The sequence below is a fragment of the Stegostoma tigrinum genome, chromosome 6, assembly GCF_030684315.1.
Source record: "Stegostoma tigrinum isolate sSteTig4 chromosome 6, sSteTig4.hap1, whole genome shotgun sequence".
Classification (NCBI taxonomy): Eukaryota; Metazoa; Chordata; class Chondrichthyes; order Orectolobiformes; family Stegostomatidae; genus Stegostoma; species Stegostoma tigrinum.
The window spans coordinates 76452051-76472249 of NC_081359.1; the positions used below are offsets into that span (position 1 = coordinate 76452051).

Sequence of the window (20199 nt, forward strand, 5' to 3'; positions counted from 1 at the left end):
TAGCAAGTTGCAGATGGAGAGTCAAATGAGGTGATAGTTGACGCCAACAGGGAGTTCAGAGAGTTGGTTGACCAGTTCATTCTTGGTGATGAATCCAATTCCACATGTCCCAGGTTAATCCTCAGATTTTCTCTCAGGTGCCCTTCATTTCTCCTGCAAGAGCGATATTAATGTCCCCAGGATCAAAGGCAACAAGGACAGATCTTTACTCCACACAACTGCTTTACTCATTTTCCACAAGGGCTTGTATATTCCCAGGTTCCAAGATTTAGTCTCACTTTGGTTTACAGACTGCAGTTAGAGACGATGCCTGGATATGGTTTTTCCAGCCAGGTTGGTTACAGAACAGTGATAATGGGAACTGCAGATGCTGGAGAATCCAAGATAACAAAATGTGAGGCTGGATGAACACAGCAGGCCCAGCAGCATCTCAGGAGCTCCTGAGATGCTACTGGGCCTGCTGTGCTCATCCAGCCTCACATTTTATTATCTTGGTTACAGAACAGGCTATTTTTAAGAGCACAATTTCTAGACCCTTCTTCATGCAGTGATAGCAGAGTGCATCCTGAAGATGTTGCTCAGTTATGAAAAAAGCTGCCGAAATAGCATTTCTATTCCAGGAGTGAACAAGTGAGTCAAATTCTTCCATCTACATGCCAGTCTGAATCTTAGGACATCTGGCAAGTGTCTGTGGCATGCACTGTTTGGTGTGTGCATTCATTTGCATGCACATGTGTATAAGACATCTTTTAAGTGTGCCAATACTATTAAACAAAAGCAGAGACAGTCCTTCACAGAAGGTAGAGCCAATTCTATCAGCAAGGAAATACTGACAACTGGGGATAACCCTATTGTTACAGCCTTCGTCGTCACAGCCCGTGATATCACACAAGTATCTTCCACCTGTATTGTCTTTGAGAACTTACCTGGATTGCCCGTTGTCTGTTTCCTTCCCTCCCACCTTAATCAAGATGGTTGGTTTTTCTGTGAATTAAGAACTCAATAGCATCTCTCAAGCATTCAACAGATCACTCAAGCCTCTCCACCACAAGGTGGCAATCCAAGGAAAGGACTGTGGATTACCAGTGGCCAGAAACAGAACTGGAGAAGCTCATAAATCCCGAGGCTACAGGAGTTGGTCAGAGGCTGGGAATTATGTAGTGTGTTACTCACTTTCAATCTTCCCAGTACCAATCCACCATCTGTAAAAGGTGCAGGTCAGGGGCGGAATGATATACTATTTGCCAGGACGTGTACAGATCTAACAACACTTAATCTCAAAACCATTCAGTTGCCTGCTTGACTGATGCCTCACGTTTACCATTTACTCATTTCAGCTAGTGGCAGCAACATATACCATTTGCAAGATGCGCTGCCATAACTCACCAATGCTCCTGGTGACAGCACTTCCAAATTTGCAATCTCTATCATCTGAAGTACAAGAGCAGCAGATTCATTGGGACACCACCTTGTAGGTTCCCCTCCAAATTACACACTATCTTCTCATGGTCACTGATGCAAAATCCTGGCACTCCCATTCAAATGGGTGTATTAGAAAAGACAGATCAGTACCACCTTCTCAACAAAAGTTGGAAAATAGCAAAACAAACGAAAGAAAATGCTGGCCCACCTAGTATCACCCACATTCCATGAATGAATAACAGAGGTATTCCAGTATGTTGTCCAAGAGGCCATTCATTAAGTATGAACCTATCTGACTTGTTTCAAATTAAATTTTGTTACAAGATATGCTAATTTGACTTTTTGTCGTAACCAATTCTCTCATTCCAAACATTCGGTCACTCAGCATCTACTGCTAGCCACCACAGAGTAGATCATTACCCAAAGCCTCCTTGGTTTTCTACACTTGAGGGTCAGGTAAGCTACAACAATCAAAAACAACAGTGGTTGAGTGGTTAGCACTGCTACCTCACAGCGCCAGGGACCTGGGTTTGATTCTACCTTCGGGTGGCTGTGCAAACGACAGACAGACAGACAGACAGACATTCTCCCCATATCTGCATGAGTTCCTGCCCACATCCAAAGATATGCCATTTAGGTGGATTGGCCACAAAAAAAAAAATGCAGGTTTGCAGAGATTGGGTAGCATGCATGGTTCTGGGTGGGATGCTCTTCAGAGGTTTGGTGTGGACTTGTTGAGCTAAATGGCCTGTTTCCACACTGTGTGGGCAATCTATAATTCTATGAAAAACAAAAACCAGATTAAAAAGTATTCTCTTTAAAAGCAAGGAAATCTATTCAATTGTCAATTTAAAAAAACTCATATTTAAGATCACCTTACCAAATCTGGAACACTGACAGCGCGACCACTAAAACCCTGAAAGTAAAAACAAAGTGTTAGTTAAATTAGCTTTAGGTCTACTTGCACACAGGGAAAAAAAATTCAACAGGATAAACAGACAGTGAGATAACAATTTGAAAAAACAGACAGACAAACAGGCTGACAGTCTCCCGAGATACAAAGCATTTATATATTCAAAAATAGCATTAATGGCAGATCCATTTTTCAATCACTGAAAAAGGATTTTTAAAATTCCAAAAGAAACAAATGACAATTCAATTTATTTGCTTTTACTTCTCCAACATGTTGTTCCAAGCAATGTTAAGATTGCTTGACCATATCTGTCTATTTAAGAAGAAAAGTTGAAAGACTGCATTGGAGAGGAAGACTATCCCAGCAGTTGGGATTTTCACTATTATAAAAACAAACACTTCAATGCCCTTGTTAATACAGAAAATAAAGCTCTCTCAAAAAACCATTCCAGGCTCTGGTGAAAGCCTTCAGTGTGGTGCTTTCCAACTGTAGTTTTTAGCCCAGAATATATTTTGTTCCAGTAGCATAAACTACAAAAATTTGAAATAATACATGAAATACAATTTTGCATATTAGTAACGTGATGGAAAGCCTATGTGAGCAGCTATAACAAAAGATTGCAACATTTGCTAATACAGTGAAACAATTTTCTTTCAGGCAATTTTCTGGAGCAATGTGAAATCTACGTAACTGTTTCACTCTGAAAACCAGCATACAACCAGTTCTGCTATAACACGTGTTCTGGCAATGCAAACTGGCTGTAACATGACTGACAAATAGGGGAACGCTATTTCTACAAGGTGAACTTGTGTTGGCTAGAACGCAATTCCATCAGTGCGCGGAGGAGTACGTTTCAGCACCACATCGTTTCACAGGCTTTGTCCTGAGCATGTGCAATGTCAGTGTTGAAAGAGTCTCATGCCAGAATCATGAGATCAATTTGTAGATTTTGTCATGAAGCACTTTCTAAGAGGGGTACAGTACTGATTTTTCTGGGTTTTTTTTGCAAACTCTGCCATGTTACCCACAAAAATGCAAGGATAGAGTGACAAGAATGTTAGCAAGCATCCTCATAATAAAATTGAGAGTGGTGAACATAAGAAAAAGGCAACAACATTGGAAGAGAAGCTAGATGTTATAAAGTGTTTCAAGCGTAATGAGAGAACGTGAGGTAGAGTTCACGTAACAGGAATACCTTATGCACTATTAGAGACAATGCAGAAAAGATTAAAGCAAGCTGTATTGCTAGAACAAGTCTGGTGCTACTAAATCAGAGAGGTCACAGACAAAGGAACTTGAAAAGATGGAGTGGCTTCTGTGCGCGTGGATCGAAGATGAAGTGAAAAAGCGGTCTGGGATCACCTTTCTCACCATAAAAAGGAGAAAGATCTTCATAAACTGATAAGGCTAACAAAACAAAATCCTGCAAATGCGTCTGCCTTTAGTGCTAGCAGTGCCTGGTTTGCTGGTTTTAGGAACCACTATGCTATTCATAAAGTTGTGGCGAAGCTGCATTGCAAATGAGGACATGAAGGGAGGGAATGAAGACATTCCCTCCCAAAGTGAAAAGATTGACTAAAGAAGCTACAACTTGGATGAAATTTTCAATTTGCATGATACAGGTTTATACCAAAAGCAAACACCATTAAGAACCTACATTTCTATGAATGAAGCACATGCTCCAGGTTTTAAGGTGGCAAAGGATCATATAACTGTTACTGAGTGCCAATGCTAGTGGAGACATACAGCTGAAGCCTGTGGTGGTGTACCAGTCTGCCAACTCAAGCCTTGAAAAGGTTACCTGAAGTCCACTCGAGGTGTCTATTTTAGGTCCCATCGTGAAGACCCCTCTACAGCTGATCTACAACAACTTGCCCAGCTTCCACCTCCCCCCTCAGCAATATGAAGACAATGAAGTCCAGGATATACTTTCCACTTCTGTTTGATCTTCTAGCCTGAGGGAAATGGAGAAGCAGCTGCTGATGTAATAGGACAATGATTACAACGCAGAATGCAGCAGGGTAGCAGTTCACAGAATAAGATTTTATTTAGCATCCTATGAACAGCTTCTTCACAAAGGAAGAAAAAACGGCAAAGCAGCAAAAGCTGGAGGTCTTTAAGCCAACTCCCAAGAAACAGTCAGAAGACAATGAACCACAGCCATCCATGTCCGGACTGTTTATTTTTCACCCTAACCCTACAATCATAACTACACTTGAAGGTAGTGATGACAATAAAATCGACCCTCAACTCCTGCATTAACAACAAAGCAACACCAAAACCACGTCCTCCATCAAGTCAAGCCATCTTGACATTTTAAAATGTGTTAGATTTGCTTTGATTTCATTATTACATATGAATTAAACATCTATTCAAACTGCGCTATCTTGTGATTTTTAAGTGATTGAGTGATTTTTTTTTGGTCTGCCCCAACCCCACTTTTCCCATCACCTCCATAATGTCTACAGCACGATTTTCTAGAACACGTTGTTGCGCAGGAACACAGCTATCATGTTATAGCAGAATCAACTGTACTACTATCCAATTTTCTGCAGAAAGTGGCACTGAAATTCAAGTGAACCTGCAAGTTTAGGCACATGCAAAATTGAGACTTGGGCCTCATCTTAACACAAAGCAAGATGCTGTCACCTTGTATTCCTCAAGTAGCATGCCCAATTAATGGACTTGTCACACTGCAGACAGGTCTGGAGGGGTGTGGAGTTGAAAAATGCAGCAGGGCCAAGTATCGATCATCAATGAATAACAGCGGTGCTATCACAAGATCGCCTAGTTCTACTTCTTTAACTTCAATCTGTGCACATATCAGCTTGGCTACTACTGCAAAGTTCATCCATTACTTCATTAATGGAATTATTCCAACATACTCCTAATGTGTCATCCATTATACCCCCTGTAAATTTGTGGTTTTAAATAGAAGCATCAATTTATCTTGGGCTTTTCCTGAAAATCACCAGGTTTCAGACAACAGAACTTATTTCACACAATGAAGAAACAACTGAATGAACAAGATTTAGAAGAAGACTATAGGCCCTGGCAATGTCTCCGTTCTAGAACTGAAGACTTGGTTCTTCAAAACAACAAATGCATTTAACCAAGTTTTTCCAAGTACAACTATACCAGTGGTATCCAAAGTAAAAAAAATTACTCTGGTATTTCTGTGGGCAGGCTATAATAGGGCAAATCTAATCTTAAATTACTGCCCAGCAGCCTATTTAGCAAAGTAAGACGGTGATGGAACAGTCTTACTTATCTGACCATGCCTTATGATCATCTGCCCTAATATCTCAAAGCAGTTTCATGTTAAATCTTGTATTGTGAAACCACTTGGGTCACTGTAAGGCATTACTGCATTAAAAAGGTGCACTTTTAAAATCATTGGAAAGATCAAAAAGAAAAGCATGATCAAAATGTGAAATCTACGTAACTGTTTCACTCTGAAAACAAAGAAAATTGTTACTCATTTTGATAGGCAATTTTAACCGGTGCAAGTAAAGATATACAGATCTGCAACTTTTACAACACATTGTTTTTGAGAGACACTGGTATTCTTCATTTACAAGTTTCCACAGGGCATTCTTTGAAGAAAGATGAGAAAAGTAACCTCAACGATTTGACTTATTTGAGTTAAAGTATCAGGGGAAAGTGACAGAGAGCTTGTCTTGAAAGTTTCCCTTTTTAACACTCCAGATTTATATTCTAAAATGATGGGTCATATTGATCGCAAGTGAGAGCAACACACATTTCCAGAGCTTCATGTACTTTTTTCAGGAGACTGGATCTCGTGTTTATAATCCTCTTAAATAGGTCAAAAAACAAAGCCCTAAGTCCTACTAAAACTCTAGTAAGAAACAAAGAACACAGGCAACTGACTGAAAACATGCAGCAAATTTTGAAATAGTCAAATTATATCAAATATTGGAGAATTCAGTTTGGTCCATTAGTACCAGTGGCACTGCAAGACAGATTGACAGGTGGAATAGCTTAGCTGAGTATGCAGGACAGACAAGAAAAGAAATGGAGAAATCTTTAAGTTCAACATGTCCAGCTAAAGCCGAACTACCAACCACTGGAGTCAAAACTTTAATTTAAAAATTATGCAATGATAGAATTGTTGCTAATGATGAACAATAAATGCTTTACTAATCTGAAACTCAACCTTTTAAAAAAGAACCAGGCTAGGCAAGTTGCTTTCAAACAGTCAAAACATTTGTACAAAAAATAAATCTACCAACTGTTACAACTGAACTCAAAAACAGATTGATTGTGGTTAAAATTCTTGATATTCCCTGTCGTGAATACACAGACATCTGAAGCCACACCTTATCATATCCAATACCCCAACAATGGAAAGGATTTGATTTCATGGAAATAAAAAGTCCATCTGAAATTTGTCTCTTTAAATCTAAAAGACTCTGCATCTTTTTCATTACCTCAGAACTTTCATATGCCTCAAGATCATATCACAAATGCCTCCTTTCAAAGTGGAGAAGTACAATTTTCTGCAGTTTTGCTTCATAACTCAGATTCCTAACATTTGCAATCAACATAATGATTCCTCTTTGCCCTATTATGTCTTGGGGATCAGAACAACTCATCTTCCGCTGAGGAACCCTGCAGCCCAATAGTATCAATGAGGACTTCACAAGCTTCAAAATCTCCCCTCCCTCTACCACATCCCAAAACCAGCCCAGCTCATCCCCGCCTCCCTAACCTGTCCTTCCTCCCACCTATCCCCTCCTCCCACTCCAAGCTCCACCACCATCTCCTACCCACTAGCCTCATGTCGCCCCTTTGACCTGTCCATCCTCCCTGGACTGACCTATCCCCTCCCTACCTCCCCACCTACACTCACCTCTACTGGTTCCATTCCCGCCTCTTTGACCTGTTTGTCTCCTCTCCACCTATCTTCTCCTCTATCCACCTTCCCCTCTCTCCCTATTTATTTTAGAAACCCCCATCCCCTCCCCCATTTCTGAAGAAGGGTCTAGGCCCGAAATGTCAGCCTTGTTACTCCTCTGATGCTGCTTGGCCTGCTGTGTTCATCCAGCTCTATACCTTGTTATCCCATGGAAGCACTGAAAGTGTGTTCTGACCTATGCATTGCAACATCGTATTCAACTAAAAAACTTTTACTGTTTCCCATTCCAAAAAAATACGACTGAACTGTTCAATGTGTCAGCATTATTCTAATGCATTTCCCTAGGGAATTACATAGCAAATAAGTAGAGCAGACAGAATTGATGAGAAATTGTTCCTCCATTAACAGGCTATTTCTTCTTGCATATGCTGCTAACAGGCTGTTTGTTCTCTAGGGGGCCATTGATCAGAAAAGCAAGCTGACCCGTTGTGATCTCCAACATTTGTTGTTCTCCATATTACTTACTAATTCCCATCCATCTCTACATACTGTTCACAGAATAATTCACCACTCACCGGATGCCTGCTGAAACACCAATATTCCTTACTCTAACACCACCTTTTAAAGCTCCGTGTTCAACAAGGCATATACATACTGATACTCCAAAACTAGTCAAGGGTGGAGTTGAGTATGACAAAAGGGAAGACAGAACCTATTGGAGACTCTGGTACTGACGGAGGATGGTCCAAAGAGGCTGGGGAGACCCAACAGAGAAGCACTGCATTTACACTGCCAGTCTGGTCTAAACTCAACGTTCAGGTCAGTGCTGTCTCCAGAGTGCAGAAAAACAGCAAGTAATGCAGAAAGGTCAGTAATCCTGTCCAGTACGCAAGGGTAAATGCCACACTCTCCTTTTGGTCACCTCCCAAACCATCATACTCCCTCTGCTACAGCACCAAATCTCCCACAAAAGCTCTGCCACTCTTATGATTGCATGCAATAATCACCCACTTGCACGCTACTTAGCCATATGCCTTGCGAGCTGGCTTCTCAGTCTTTTGGTACAAGTCAACACATTTCCCCAAAATGTGCCAACTGAGAAGTCACTCACTAATTGCACTCAACTGCCTCCTTTTCCTCGTTACAAAAGGCAGCCCATAATAGGGCAAGAGACTTCCGGGAGCAGTAATGCACACCTTCTATCTCCTCACTACCTATGAAAAGAGAAACCTACCTTTCACAAAGACCTAAACTGCCTCGGTCAGCAGCTGTCACATGAACACTTGTCACGCCCAACCATTACACACTATTTCTAACTACAGACTTGAACAGTCTCTTTGGCCTTGGGGGTTCTGCAAGGGTACTCAACCTCTACAGGGAAATACCTGGCTCCCCAGAAATGCTATCCATAATCTCTGAAGACAAGAGAAGTCAGAAAGCAGTGGCAAAATGTCTCAGTCTAGATATTAATGTCGCCGCAAGTGCTAGCCCTAAGGAAGTGTGGGAGCACAATCTGATGAGCATTTTACAGCAATGGCTCTGCAAGCTAAAGAAGCAAAGCCCTAGTCCATTAGCATATGGAGAACAATCAGACTAGCCACCTGCTCAGCCCCAGGAGGTAACACTGCTTAGAGCAGAGCAGCAGACAGGCAAGCAGGCTATGAGAAGCAATAGCCCTCATTGCCCAGAAGCTGTGCTCAGTGCAGTAAATGCTGCAGCCATCACTGCCTCCAAACAGTCTGATGGCTACCATGGAGACCCAGGCAGTAGATGGCCATAATGGATTAAAAGAATGGAAACTTTGGATGTAGAGAAGTTCTGGTCTAGGTAACAAGAGCATGCAAGGGATATTGGGAAGGTATAGCTGAGGGTGAAAAGGAATAAGGTCGCAGGTAGTCAATTGAATAGTTACTCAGGAGTTATACTGATTTTTAAAATAGTCCAATATTCCCAAGTAACTAGTTATGTGACTACTGCAGAACACATGACTTCTTGGATTTGAAGGATACTTTGAGTTCTAAATGAAAATCTTCAAATTTTCCAGACAACTCCTTCAGAATTATCCACAAAAGTCCATACATGCAAATCTTATCTGCACAAAAACAAACAAACAACAACTCTGGACATCAGAAAATCTGGACTATTGTAATCAAGCTGAATCATTGCCTCAAAAACAAAAAGAGGGGAAATTGTGCTTGTCAAATTGGCAGAAGTAACAAGCAAGACAGAAACAAAGGGAAATCATAAATATAATATTTCCAATGTGGATATCACAACAGGTGTTTAATTTTAAAATAATACTACACAGAGGGCCACTCAAGAGCCAATGGTGCTGGAGATAGTATTATAGTATGGCTCAGATAACTTTCATCTATTAGTGAAGCAGTGACAAAGGAGGACACATTCAGGAATGCAACCTGTAACTAGTGGAGGGCCACAAGAATCAGTGCTGGGGCCATAATATTTCCAAACTATATTAATGACTTACAAGTGATATGAATATGGTAGAGGCAGGTTTGTGGACGACACAAGCATAGGTGGGAAGGCAAGTAGTGAGGATGACATGCCTGCAGGAGGTTATAGGCAGATTAAACATAAATGTGGGAAAAATGTGAGGATGTATTCCTTAGCAGGAAGGAGGAGGAAGAGGAGACGAATATTATTTACATGCAGAAAGACTGCAGAGTTACAACAGAGGGTTTTGCGGTCCCTTGTGCATAGATCACAGAAAGCAAGCATACAAAGCCAGCAGGTAATAGGGAAGTCAAATGTACTATGGCCTTTATTTCAAAAAGGGAGCGAAGTGTGAATATAGACTTGCTAAAAAAAAACTTTACAAACATCCTAATCAGGCCATATCTGGAATACTGTTAAAAGCGTTGAGGGTCCTCATTTAAGGAGAGCTATATGGCATTAGAGAAGTTGCAGATTCTAGGAATGGAGAAATTGTCTAAGGAGAGGTTAAGTATGTTGAACTTGTATTCATCAGAGTTTAGAAGAATGAAAGAACCATATTGAACTACAACATTCTCGGGGGTTTAAAACACTAGGCCTGTCAATCCATTCAAAGTACCTCCAATTCCTTGACATGCAGATTGAAATCAATCCTCTACCAAAATACCTCAGCTAAAAGTACTCCAAAAGTTGAACCAAAAGTTGTGGTCGGCACAACATTGTGGGCTGAAGGGCCTGTTCTGTGCTGTACTGTTCTAAAAGTCCAATAAGTGAGAACACAACTAGGAACATCGGCTAATTTTCACCTATTCGTATCCTCTCTCAGTAAAACAATGGAAAATGTTATCACTGCTATTAAGCAGCTCAGAAACAAAGTTTGGAGAGATAATGGGAACTGCAGACGCTGGAGGAGCTGGATGAACACAGCAGGCCAAGCAGTATCTTAGGAGCACAAAAGTTGATGTTTCCGGTCTAGACCCTTCATCAGAAAAGGGGGATGGGGAAAGGATTCTGAAATAAATAGGGAGAGAGGGGGAGGCGGATCAAAGATGGATATAGGAGAAGATAGGCGGAGAGGAGACAGACAATTCAAAGAGGCAGGGATGAAGCCAGTAGAGGTGAGTATAGGTGAAGTGTAGGGAGGACGGAAGGACAGGTCGAGGGGAAGCCTAATCCTCCCTCCATCCGCCCCCAACACACACCCTCCTCCTGAACACCACCCCAAGGCTTCCTATCCTCACTCAACCTCTTTGTGTCCAACTGCTGTCGAGACATCAATTGCCTCAACCTCTCCACTCCTCTCCCCCACAGAACACGCAGCCCTTCAATCCCAACCTCACCATAAAACCCACAGACAGGGGAGGCACAGTTGTAGTATGGCGCACTGACCTCTACATCGCTGAGACCAGACGAAAACTCTCTGACACCACTTCTTACTCCTCCCTGGATCAGGACCCCACCCCCGAGCACTAAGTCATTCGCAACTCATCCCTCACACCCCAGCCCCGCAATAACTACCAAGAGAGAATCCCCCTAGTCCTCATATACCACTCCATCAACCTCTGGATACAATGCATCATCCTCCGACACTTCCACCATCTACAATCCAACCCACTAAAAGACATTTTTCCATCCCCACCCCTGTCTGCCTTCAGACAGACCACTCTCTCCATGACTCCCTTGTCCGCTCCACACTCCCCTCCAATCCCACCACACCCGGCACTTTCCCCTGCAACCGCAGGAGCTGCTACACTTGCCCCCACACCTCCTCCCTCATCCCTATCCCAGGCCACAAGATGACTTTCCACATCAAGCAGATGTTCACCTGCACATCCGCCAATGTGGTATACTGCATCCACTATAGCTGCCTCTACATTGGGTAAACCAAGCGGAGGCTTGGGGACCACTTTGCAGAACACCTATGCTCAGTTCGCAATAAAACAACTGCACCTCCCAGTCGCGAACCATTTCAACTCCCCCTCCCATTCCTTAGACATGTCCATCCTGGGCCTCCTGCAGTGCCATAATGATGCCACCCGAAGGTTGCAGGAACCGCAATTCATATTCCGCTTGGGAACCCTGCAGCCCAATGGTATCAATGTGGATTTCACCATCTTCAAAATCTCCCCTCCCCCCACTGCATCCCAAAACCAGCCAAGCTCATCCCCGCCTCCCTAACCTGTTCTTCCTCTCACCTATTCCCTCCTCCCACCTCAAGCCACACCTCCATTTCCTACCTACTAACCTCATCCCACCCCCTTGACCTGTCCGTCTTCCCCACCTCCCCAGCCATACTCTCCTCTGCACCTATCTTCTCCTCTACCAATCTTTGGTCTGCCCCCCACCCCTTCTTATTTATTTCAGAATCCCCTCCCCATCCCCCATTTCTGATGAAGGGTCTAGGCCCAAAACGTCAGCTTTTGTGCTCTTAAGATGCTGCTTGGCCTGCTGTGTTCATCCAGCTCCACACTTTGTTATCTCGGATTCTCCAGCATCTGTAGTTTCCATTATCTCTGATACAATTTTAATCAGTTCAGAAACACCAGGTTTGCATTCCACCAGGGCCACTCACTTCTGACCTCTTGGTTCAAACATGGATAAAAGAGCTGAATTCCAGAGGTGAGGACAGAGAGTGAATGCCCTTAACAATCAAGTTACGGTTGGAGTTCACTCATCTCAGCCGAGGCCTTCTCTGCTAGAGTTCCTCTGGGTGATATTCCAGGCTCAATAATCTTCAGCTGTTTCAAATGACCTTCATTCCATCCTAAAAAGTCAAAAGTGAGGATCTCCACTGATGATTGCACAATGTCCAGCACCATTCACAGCCCCCCAAATAAGGAAGCAATACAGATTCAAGTGCAACAAGATCTGGACAATATCAAGGCTTGGGCTGACAAGAGCCAATTCAATTTCCTGTCACAAATGCCAAGCATCTCCAATAAGAGACAGACAGTTTAACCACTGCCCCTTGATATTCAAATGGTGTTACTATCACAATCTCCTAAAATCCTGGGATTACCAGTGACCAGAAATTCAACTGGACGTGCGATATTAAAAAAGCAGTGTGATGGAATACTCCCTACTTGCCTGGATGGGCAGTGCAGTGACTCAGTAGTTAGCACTGCAACCTCACAGCAGTAGGGCCCAGGTTCAATTCCAGCCTCAGGCAACTGTGCAAGCACCGCACAAACATTCTCTCTGTGCATGCATGGGTTTCCCCCTACAGTCCAAATATATGCAGACTAGGTGGATTTGATTATGGGAAATGCAGGGTTACGGGAGTCTAGGTGGGATGCTCTTGAGGGATAGTGTGGACTTGATGGACTGAATGATCTGCATCCAGACCTGTAGGAATTCCATGATTTATGAGTGCAGCTCCAACAACACTCAAGCTCAATACCACCAAGAACAAAGCAGCCTGCTCGTTTGGCACCACATCCACAACCATCTATTCTACAACAAATGATGGTTCACACCGCTGGTCCTGAACATCTAAAAGCTACAATGCAGAAACTGAAAGATCCTTAGAGGACACCTTCCAAACCCACGATCATTTCATCTGAAGGAAGACAGGGCATCACGTAAGTAGGAGGACCACCATCTACAAATTCCCCTGCAAGCCCTTCATCTGGACTTAGAAATGTATTGGTATTCCCTCCCTAGTAGCATTGAGAGTTTACCTAACGCATAGACTGCAGCAATTCGTTACCAGCTTCCCAAGGACAACTTGGGTCAGGCATTAAATTATTATAAACTTCAAAACTTTAACTCTTCATGGATTAAATGAATCAAAAGATAAGCTGTTACACATGGAAAACAGCAGCAATAAACCAATCCAGAATAAGCTGTAAAAGGAACAAAGGCAAGCTCTTACGTTGAGGCTGAAAGCAATTAGCCATATCTTGGAAAGGGGGGAGTCAGGATTACATGAACAAACCTGCTTTTGACATCTGCTTGATAAACTAGATGTTTTATTGCGACCTAGGACAAGGATTGCCCTGCAGAAGAATTTAAGGAATTAGCTGAAATGAAGGCCATGTCTCCAAAAAGATAGTCAATGCCAAGTGTAAGAAACAGTGAAGCTACAGGCTTGCAGTAATTTGGATGAAAGATTTTAATAAAAACAAAGCAATTTATCTCCAAGATTTGAAAGGATGAATATGTGTTTTAGAATCAAACACTAGAACTCCACCTTTAACAGAACTTTCAGAACAGCACTGAGTAAGGATCAAACTCTTGTCAGCATCAGAGACAAATGCTGTGTGTAGAATCTGGCCAAGTTACCCCATTAATTGGGTAATAGCCAGGCCAAATTGTGATACTTACCTTGCTTACTTTGAAGGGTCATATTTCGGTTGCTACATGCAAAAAAAAAGTTTATTTTTGTATTGAAACAATGATTTGAAAAGTCCCCATTTCTGAAGGGTCCCGACCCAAAACATCAACTTTCCTGCTCCTCTGATACTGCGTCACCTGTGTTCCTCTAGCTCCACGCTGCTGGCTCCGGTATCAGTTCTTGCTATCTCTGAGTAAGTTATAACCCCACTGTGAAGCCTCTTCTAGGGATGTCCACCTTGAAGTTATCCTCCTCCTTCCAGAAAGGCCTCAGTGGATCTTTCTCTCACTGCAACCCTCCAGTAATCTGACTATTTATTCCTGTTGTTTCCCATCTCCAATTCTCAATCCATACCATTTTTAAAACCACCAATTCCACATGCCTTGATTTTGCATAATCATCCCTTTTGCAGGAGTTTATCAATAGCTTTTTGAAAATCCAAATACACCACATCCCTAGTTCTTATTAATCTAGTCTAGGAGTTAGATCCTCAACTAATTCCATTTGATTCAGCAATTTCCCTTTCATTACACACCTTAAATTGGATGGTACCCTGCAATGAGATCAAATTTAGCCAATGATCTAGCAGCTTATACTAATTTTCTCAGTAAAGTCAAGGACAAGTGAACACCAACCAAGCTTCTATAAACATAGAAAACAGGAGTAGCCAACATCTGTCATTGATCAGTCCATATGATTAATCCATCTCTATCTTTCTGTGACCTAAGACCTGACTGTAAATGTTTCTATAGGTACGTAGAAGGAATAAGATTGGTGAAACAACAAGACAAGAGAGTACTCAAATGAATTACAGGACACTGGGAGGGTCAAAACACAGATCCCTCAAAGTTGCAGGATAGATCAATAGAGTAGTTAACAAGGCATAGGAGACACCTACCTTTATCAGTTGTGGCATAGATTTATAGGAGCAGGGAGGTTACTTTGGAGCTATACAGGACTTTGGTTTGGCCACAAGTAGGGTGCTGTACGCAGTTCTAGTCAATGTACTGTAGAAAGTTTGTGACTGCATTAGAGGGGATGCAGAGGAAATTCACCAGGATGCTGTCAGGGATGGAGCATTTCAACTATGCAGACAGGTTGCACAAGTACTGGTTCTTTCCTTTACAGCAGAAAAAGGCTAGAAGAGAAGATAAAACATGATTGAGGTGTATAAGATTGAAGGGCATGGACAAGGTGAATTGGAAGCAGCTGTTTCCTTTAGTTAAAAGGGTCACCAACAAGGGGGCATAACTAAAATGAAAGACAACAGTCAACCTCAATCGCTGTGGGTTTTATCACACATTGCCCGGACTAGCCAAGGATGACAGACAGCCTTCCTAGAAAAAGGACAAAGGACACAGGACATAAAATGAACCAGACATTGTTTTAATGTTTCATGGTCACCCTCACTGACAAGTTTTCAATTCCAAATTTCTTCATTTGAAAACAATTTTACCAACTGTTGTGGTGGAATTTGAATTAGTGCCACCAGGGTACAAGAATGGATCTCTACATTGCTAGTCCAGTGACAGACACCACACCATCTGCTCCCCACATGGGAAGATATGCCATTTTTTCTTCAATGGCTAAATCCTAGTAATATACAAGGGGTCTTCTAAGCTAGGAAAGCATGGCCATACTCTAAATTTTCTTTCCTTGAAATTAAGTTCCAAACTCTGGAGTACTCGGCTCAGTTCCTTGAAAGTGGAGTCGCAAGCAGCAATTGGTAAGCTTGCCTTTAAAGTGGTCACTGCATTGAGTATTGGAGTTGCAAAGTCATGGACAAGACATTTGTTAGACCAATTTTGGAATACTGTGGACAGTTCTGGTCTCCCTGCTACAGGGAGGATGTTGTGAAAGTTGAAAGAGTTCAGAAAAGATTCACAAGGATGTTGCCAGGGCTGGAGGGTTTGAGCCACAGGAAGAGGCTGAATAGATTGGGACTATTTTCACTGGAGCAGAAGCTGAGGGATTACTGTACAGGGAGGTTTATAAAATCATGAGGGGCATAGATAGGGTGAACAGTCAAGGTCTTTTCCCAGGGTTTGGGAGACCAAAACTGAAGGGCACAGGTTTTAAAAAAGGTAGGAGGGGAAAACTTTAAAAAGAAAAAGACCTGAGGGCCAACATTTTCATGCAGAGTATGTGATGTGTGTATGGGCTAAATGCTGACAATTGGGACCTGATTAACAGAATATCCAGTCAGCCCAGACACATTGGACCAAAGAATCTGTTGCTGTGCTGTACAGCTCTATGGCTATGTATAATAATCCCCTCAGCAAAATTTTGAAAGCAATGTAGGCACACTTGGTAGTACTACGCACTTGTTATCTCAGCTGAAATGATACTGCAAACTAAAAGTCACTACAGAAACTGGATTCTTATTGAATAATAAGAAAATGATGGGCTTTTACAAACTTTCCAGAAGTTGCTGTGGAAGTAAGACTAGTGTATTAACAAATGCATTTTTCACTTGCCAATATATTTACAGTTTGTAATGCAAAAAGGATTAAGACCACTCATTTTGGGCAGAGACAATCACATGTAATTAAGGTGCATTTGCAAAATACTACAGTGTTTTTTGACCTAAGCGTAATTGAAAGTTAGTTGCAGAATCAATTAGGCAACAAAAAGAACACCTGATATTGTTAAATTCACAGGTGTCACTATTTCTTAAAGTTAGGTGACTGACAAAATTTGTCAACAGTAGTCAGATATTTTTCTTGCACCTTCTAAGTTAAATGAAATGAAACTTATAATTTGGACAAAGTCGCAACAGAAACAAACACTATATTCATACTCAAAAAACTAAGCTGCTTTCACGTTTTACAATTAGTTCCATTTGGGTTCAGATTTCTATTATCTAGCAAAAATGCATAGTGCTATGTACAGAAAGTAGTAACTCTTTCCAAATGTAATGCTATCATTGTGGGTGCCAATTATTCAAACATTTGACAGGGACTCAAGGCTCCACTTTTATTAGTTTAAAATCAAGGGAGACTAGATACATTAAAGAAAACCAAAACTGAGATCCCAAGAAATAGGGAACTCTACCATTTATTGAGCAGAGATAAACTTGCTCTGAAAGCTCTTGGAATCCTTTGTTCAGTCCCAAGTTGCATCCTTCGTAGGCCCACACCAGGCTGAGTATTAAAATTCTAGCCCATGGTGAGGCTTATGGTCAACTAGTTTCAGTACTTTGTTGGAATCCAATCTCCATCTTTTATACTCAATACTCTAGGGTAGGTTCCCAATACAAGGGCTCAAATTCATGTCTGTGCTCCAATTTTCACAAAGCAGGCACCACATTTTGGACAAACAATTGGGCTCGAAGGTGTTGAAGGCTGTACAGGTTTTAATGAAATCTGTGGCTCACATTACAGGACAAGATGTTCTTATACACTTGCAACTGTCCACTCCAGACACAGGCAGATTCTGCTCCTCGGAATTGAACTTTGCTAATACATAAGCTTTTCCATGGGCAAGCTGCCAAACATAATTCTGGATCTTCAGACCAATGGAGGGGCAAGACTTATGAGCATTCAAGAAATGGTGCATGACAGTTTAAAAGGTTCCTTTTGAGTGCAATCAATAAATCAAAAGCTTCCATCCTGGTGGTGTTAGCTTTGGATTACATAGGCATATAATGAGAATAAACAACTGTTAGCCTTTTAAAACCAGCAAATGATCCTTGAAAGAGGATTGGACAGCAATGGAAAGGAGACAAGAGTGACTGTATGGTTCATAAAATAAATAACCTCAACCATTTCCCTTCCTAATTTAGATTTAAAACACCTACTGCCCAGAGTCAGGCATATTGTTATCATGAGATATGGAAGAATAGTGGGGAAAGATGCTGGAAATCTTGCAGATGACAATTAATACTCCGTAAACATTCATGTTTTAAAGTATGGAATTCTTGCCCCATGGGGGGCAGTATTCCAATAGTGTCCTGTACAACTCCTATACTCAATACACTGACCAACAAAGGCAAGAATACCAAATGCCTTGTTCACTATCCTATCTATCTGCAACTCCACTTTCAAGGAATTATGAACCTGCACTCCCAAGTCTCTTCATTCAGCAACACTCCCCAGGTCCTTACCATTAAGCACAGAAGTCCTGCTTTGATTTGCCTTTCCAAAACACAGCACCTAAACTGATCAGTAAGTTGCACTTTTAATGTAAAAGCATCCCAATGTACTCAAAAGGAGCATTAATCAAAGGAAAATGAGACCAATCCTTGTAAGATATTGCATCTGAAGTTTAGTTAGACATATAAGTAAGGAGTGAGAGAATAAACACAAAGTTGAATGGTGATGCTCATTAAATAAATCAGCCACTGAGGAGTTAGATAACTGAAGGCATAATCACTAACTGTGCACCTATTTTAAAAAAAAGGGGGCGGGGGGGAAGAGCGGGTGTTCAAGCAGACAGAATCATATGCGCAGATATCAAAACATTGCAGGACTGGAGGGAAGGGGATAGAGGAGGTCAGAGAAATTTGATGGTAACATTTTTAAATGGAGGCATTGTTTTACCATTAATTTAATCAGCACTGCTTTTTGTCATTTACATACATTATTTGTACATGAACATTGGAGGTATGGCTGGTAAGTTTGCAGATGACACCAAAATGGGAGGTGTTATGGACAGCAAAAAAGATTATCTTAGTACTACGGGACCTTGATCAGATGGACCAAAAGGAGTGGCAGATGGAGTTTAATTTAGACTAACGAGAAGTGTTGTATTTTGGAAAGGCAAATCAGGACAGGACTTATACATTTATTGGTAAGGTCCCGGGAGTGTTGCTGAATAAACAGACCTTGGAGTGCAGGTTCATTGTTCCTTGCAAGTGGAGTCACGGGTGGACAGGATAGTGGAGGAGGAGTTTGATATGCTTGCCTTTATTGATCAAATAATTTCTCAGTTTACTCAATTAGTCAGCATTGAGCAAAGGAGTTGGGAGATCATGTTACAGCTGTACATGACATTGGTTAAGCCACTTTGGAATACTGTGTGCGAATCTAGTCTCCCTGCTATGGGGGGGGGGGGGGGGGGGGCGGCATGTTTGAAACTTGAAAGAGTTCAGAAAAGATTTACAAAGACGTTACCAGGGTTGGAGCGTTTGAGCTACAGGGAGAAGTTGAATAGGTTAGGGTTATTTTCCCTGGAACGCTGGAGGCTGAGGGGTGACCTTATAGAGGTTTCAAAACATGACAGGCATTGATAGGATAAAGTAGCCAACCCCACATCAGGGACTCCAAAACTAGAGGACATTGGGCAGAGGGTGACGTGTGCATGAAATGAGGGGCTGGATAGGTAGTGGGGGCTGGTATAATTCCAATATTTTAAGAAATCTAGATGAGTCTATGAATAGGAAGGGTTTAAGAGGGAAATGGGCCAAATGCTGACAAATGGGACTAGATTTATTTAGGATACCTGGTCAGCACGATGAGGAGTTGGACCAAAGGATCTGTTTCCATGCTGTACAGCTCTGACTACATGCAGGTGTGATAAGTGACAGGACTTGATGCAAGTTCAGACCTGAGCAGCTGACATTTTAGGGACTTCAGGTTTATTGCAGGTAAAATGTGGTGGGCTCGGAACATATTGAGATTGGAAAGTCGAGATGTAACAAAAGGCACAGATGGACAGTTTCAGCAACAATAAAGCTAAGGGAGAGGTGAACTCGGAATGTTATGGATAGTGGAAACATTTGGTCTTAATGGATGGTATGGACATGCAGTCACATTGAAGTAAAATATGGTACCATGGCTTTGAAAAGTCTGGTCAGGAACAGGCATTCATCAGGAAGATGGGTCAGTATTTATGGAATGTTTGGTCGCTAACAGAGAAGCCAAACCCCTCAATATCTAGCTGGAGAAAATTTCTACTGATCCAGTATTGTGCTGCTGGGACAAAAACAAAGTCTGACCAAATCTCAGACAAAATGAGGGAGCCCTGAAAATGGGGTGGAGGGATAAAACTGGAATTATAAGTGTACATGACAAAAATAAAATTGAGTGAATAAATAACTGCGAGAACAAAACGTTAATTTTTAGATCAATTAAAGGATACATAAGCCAGAACCGTCAGATGGGTAACAAGTTATAAGTAACTTAAAGAATTTCAATTTTTTTTGCTTGCAGATGTATCAGACATGATCAATTTGTCCTTTATCCTTACTAGCAA

The 20199-nt window shown here is 41.8% G+C and overlaps 1 protein-coding gene across 5 annotated transcripts in view; it reads right to left on the reverse strand.

The window, feature by feature from the left end:
- Positions 1-20199, reverse strand: part of spata13 (spermatogenesis associated 13) — a 233467-nt gene that overhangs the window by 202191 nt on the left and 11077 nt on the right. For 2 of the 5 annotated variants that reach the window (XM_048532925.2, XM_048532927.2), the window contains exon 2: positions 2303-2338. The exons of the other annotated variants lie outside the window; for them this stretch is intronic. In XM_048532925.2, the coding sequence (XP_048388882.1) occupies positions 2303-2338 (36 nt within the window). The remainder of the gene's footprint in view (positions 1-2302; positions 2339-20199) is intronic. 5 annotated transcript variants of the gene reach the window in all.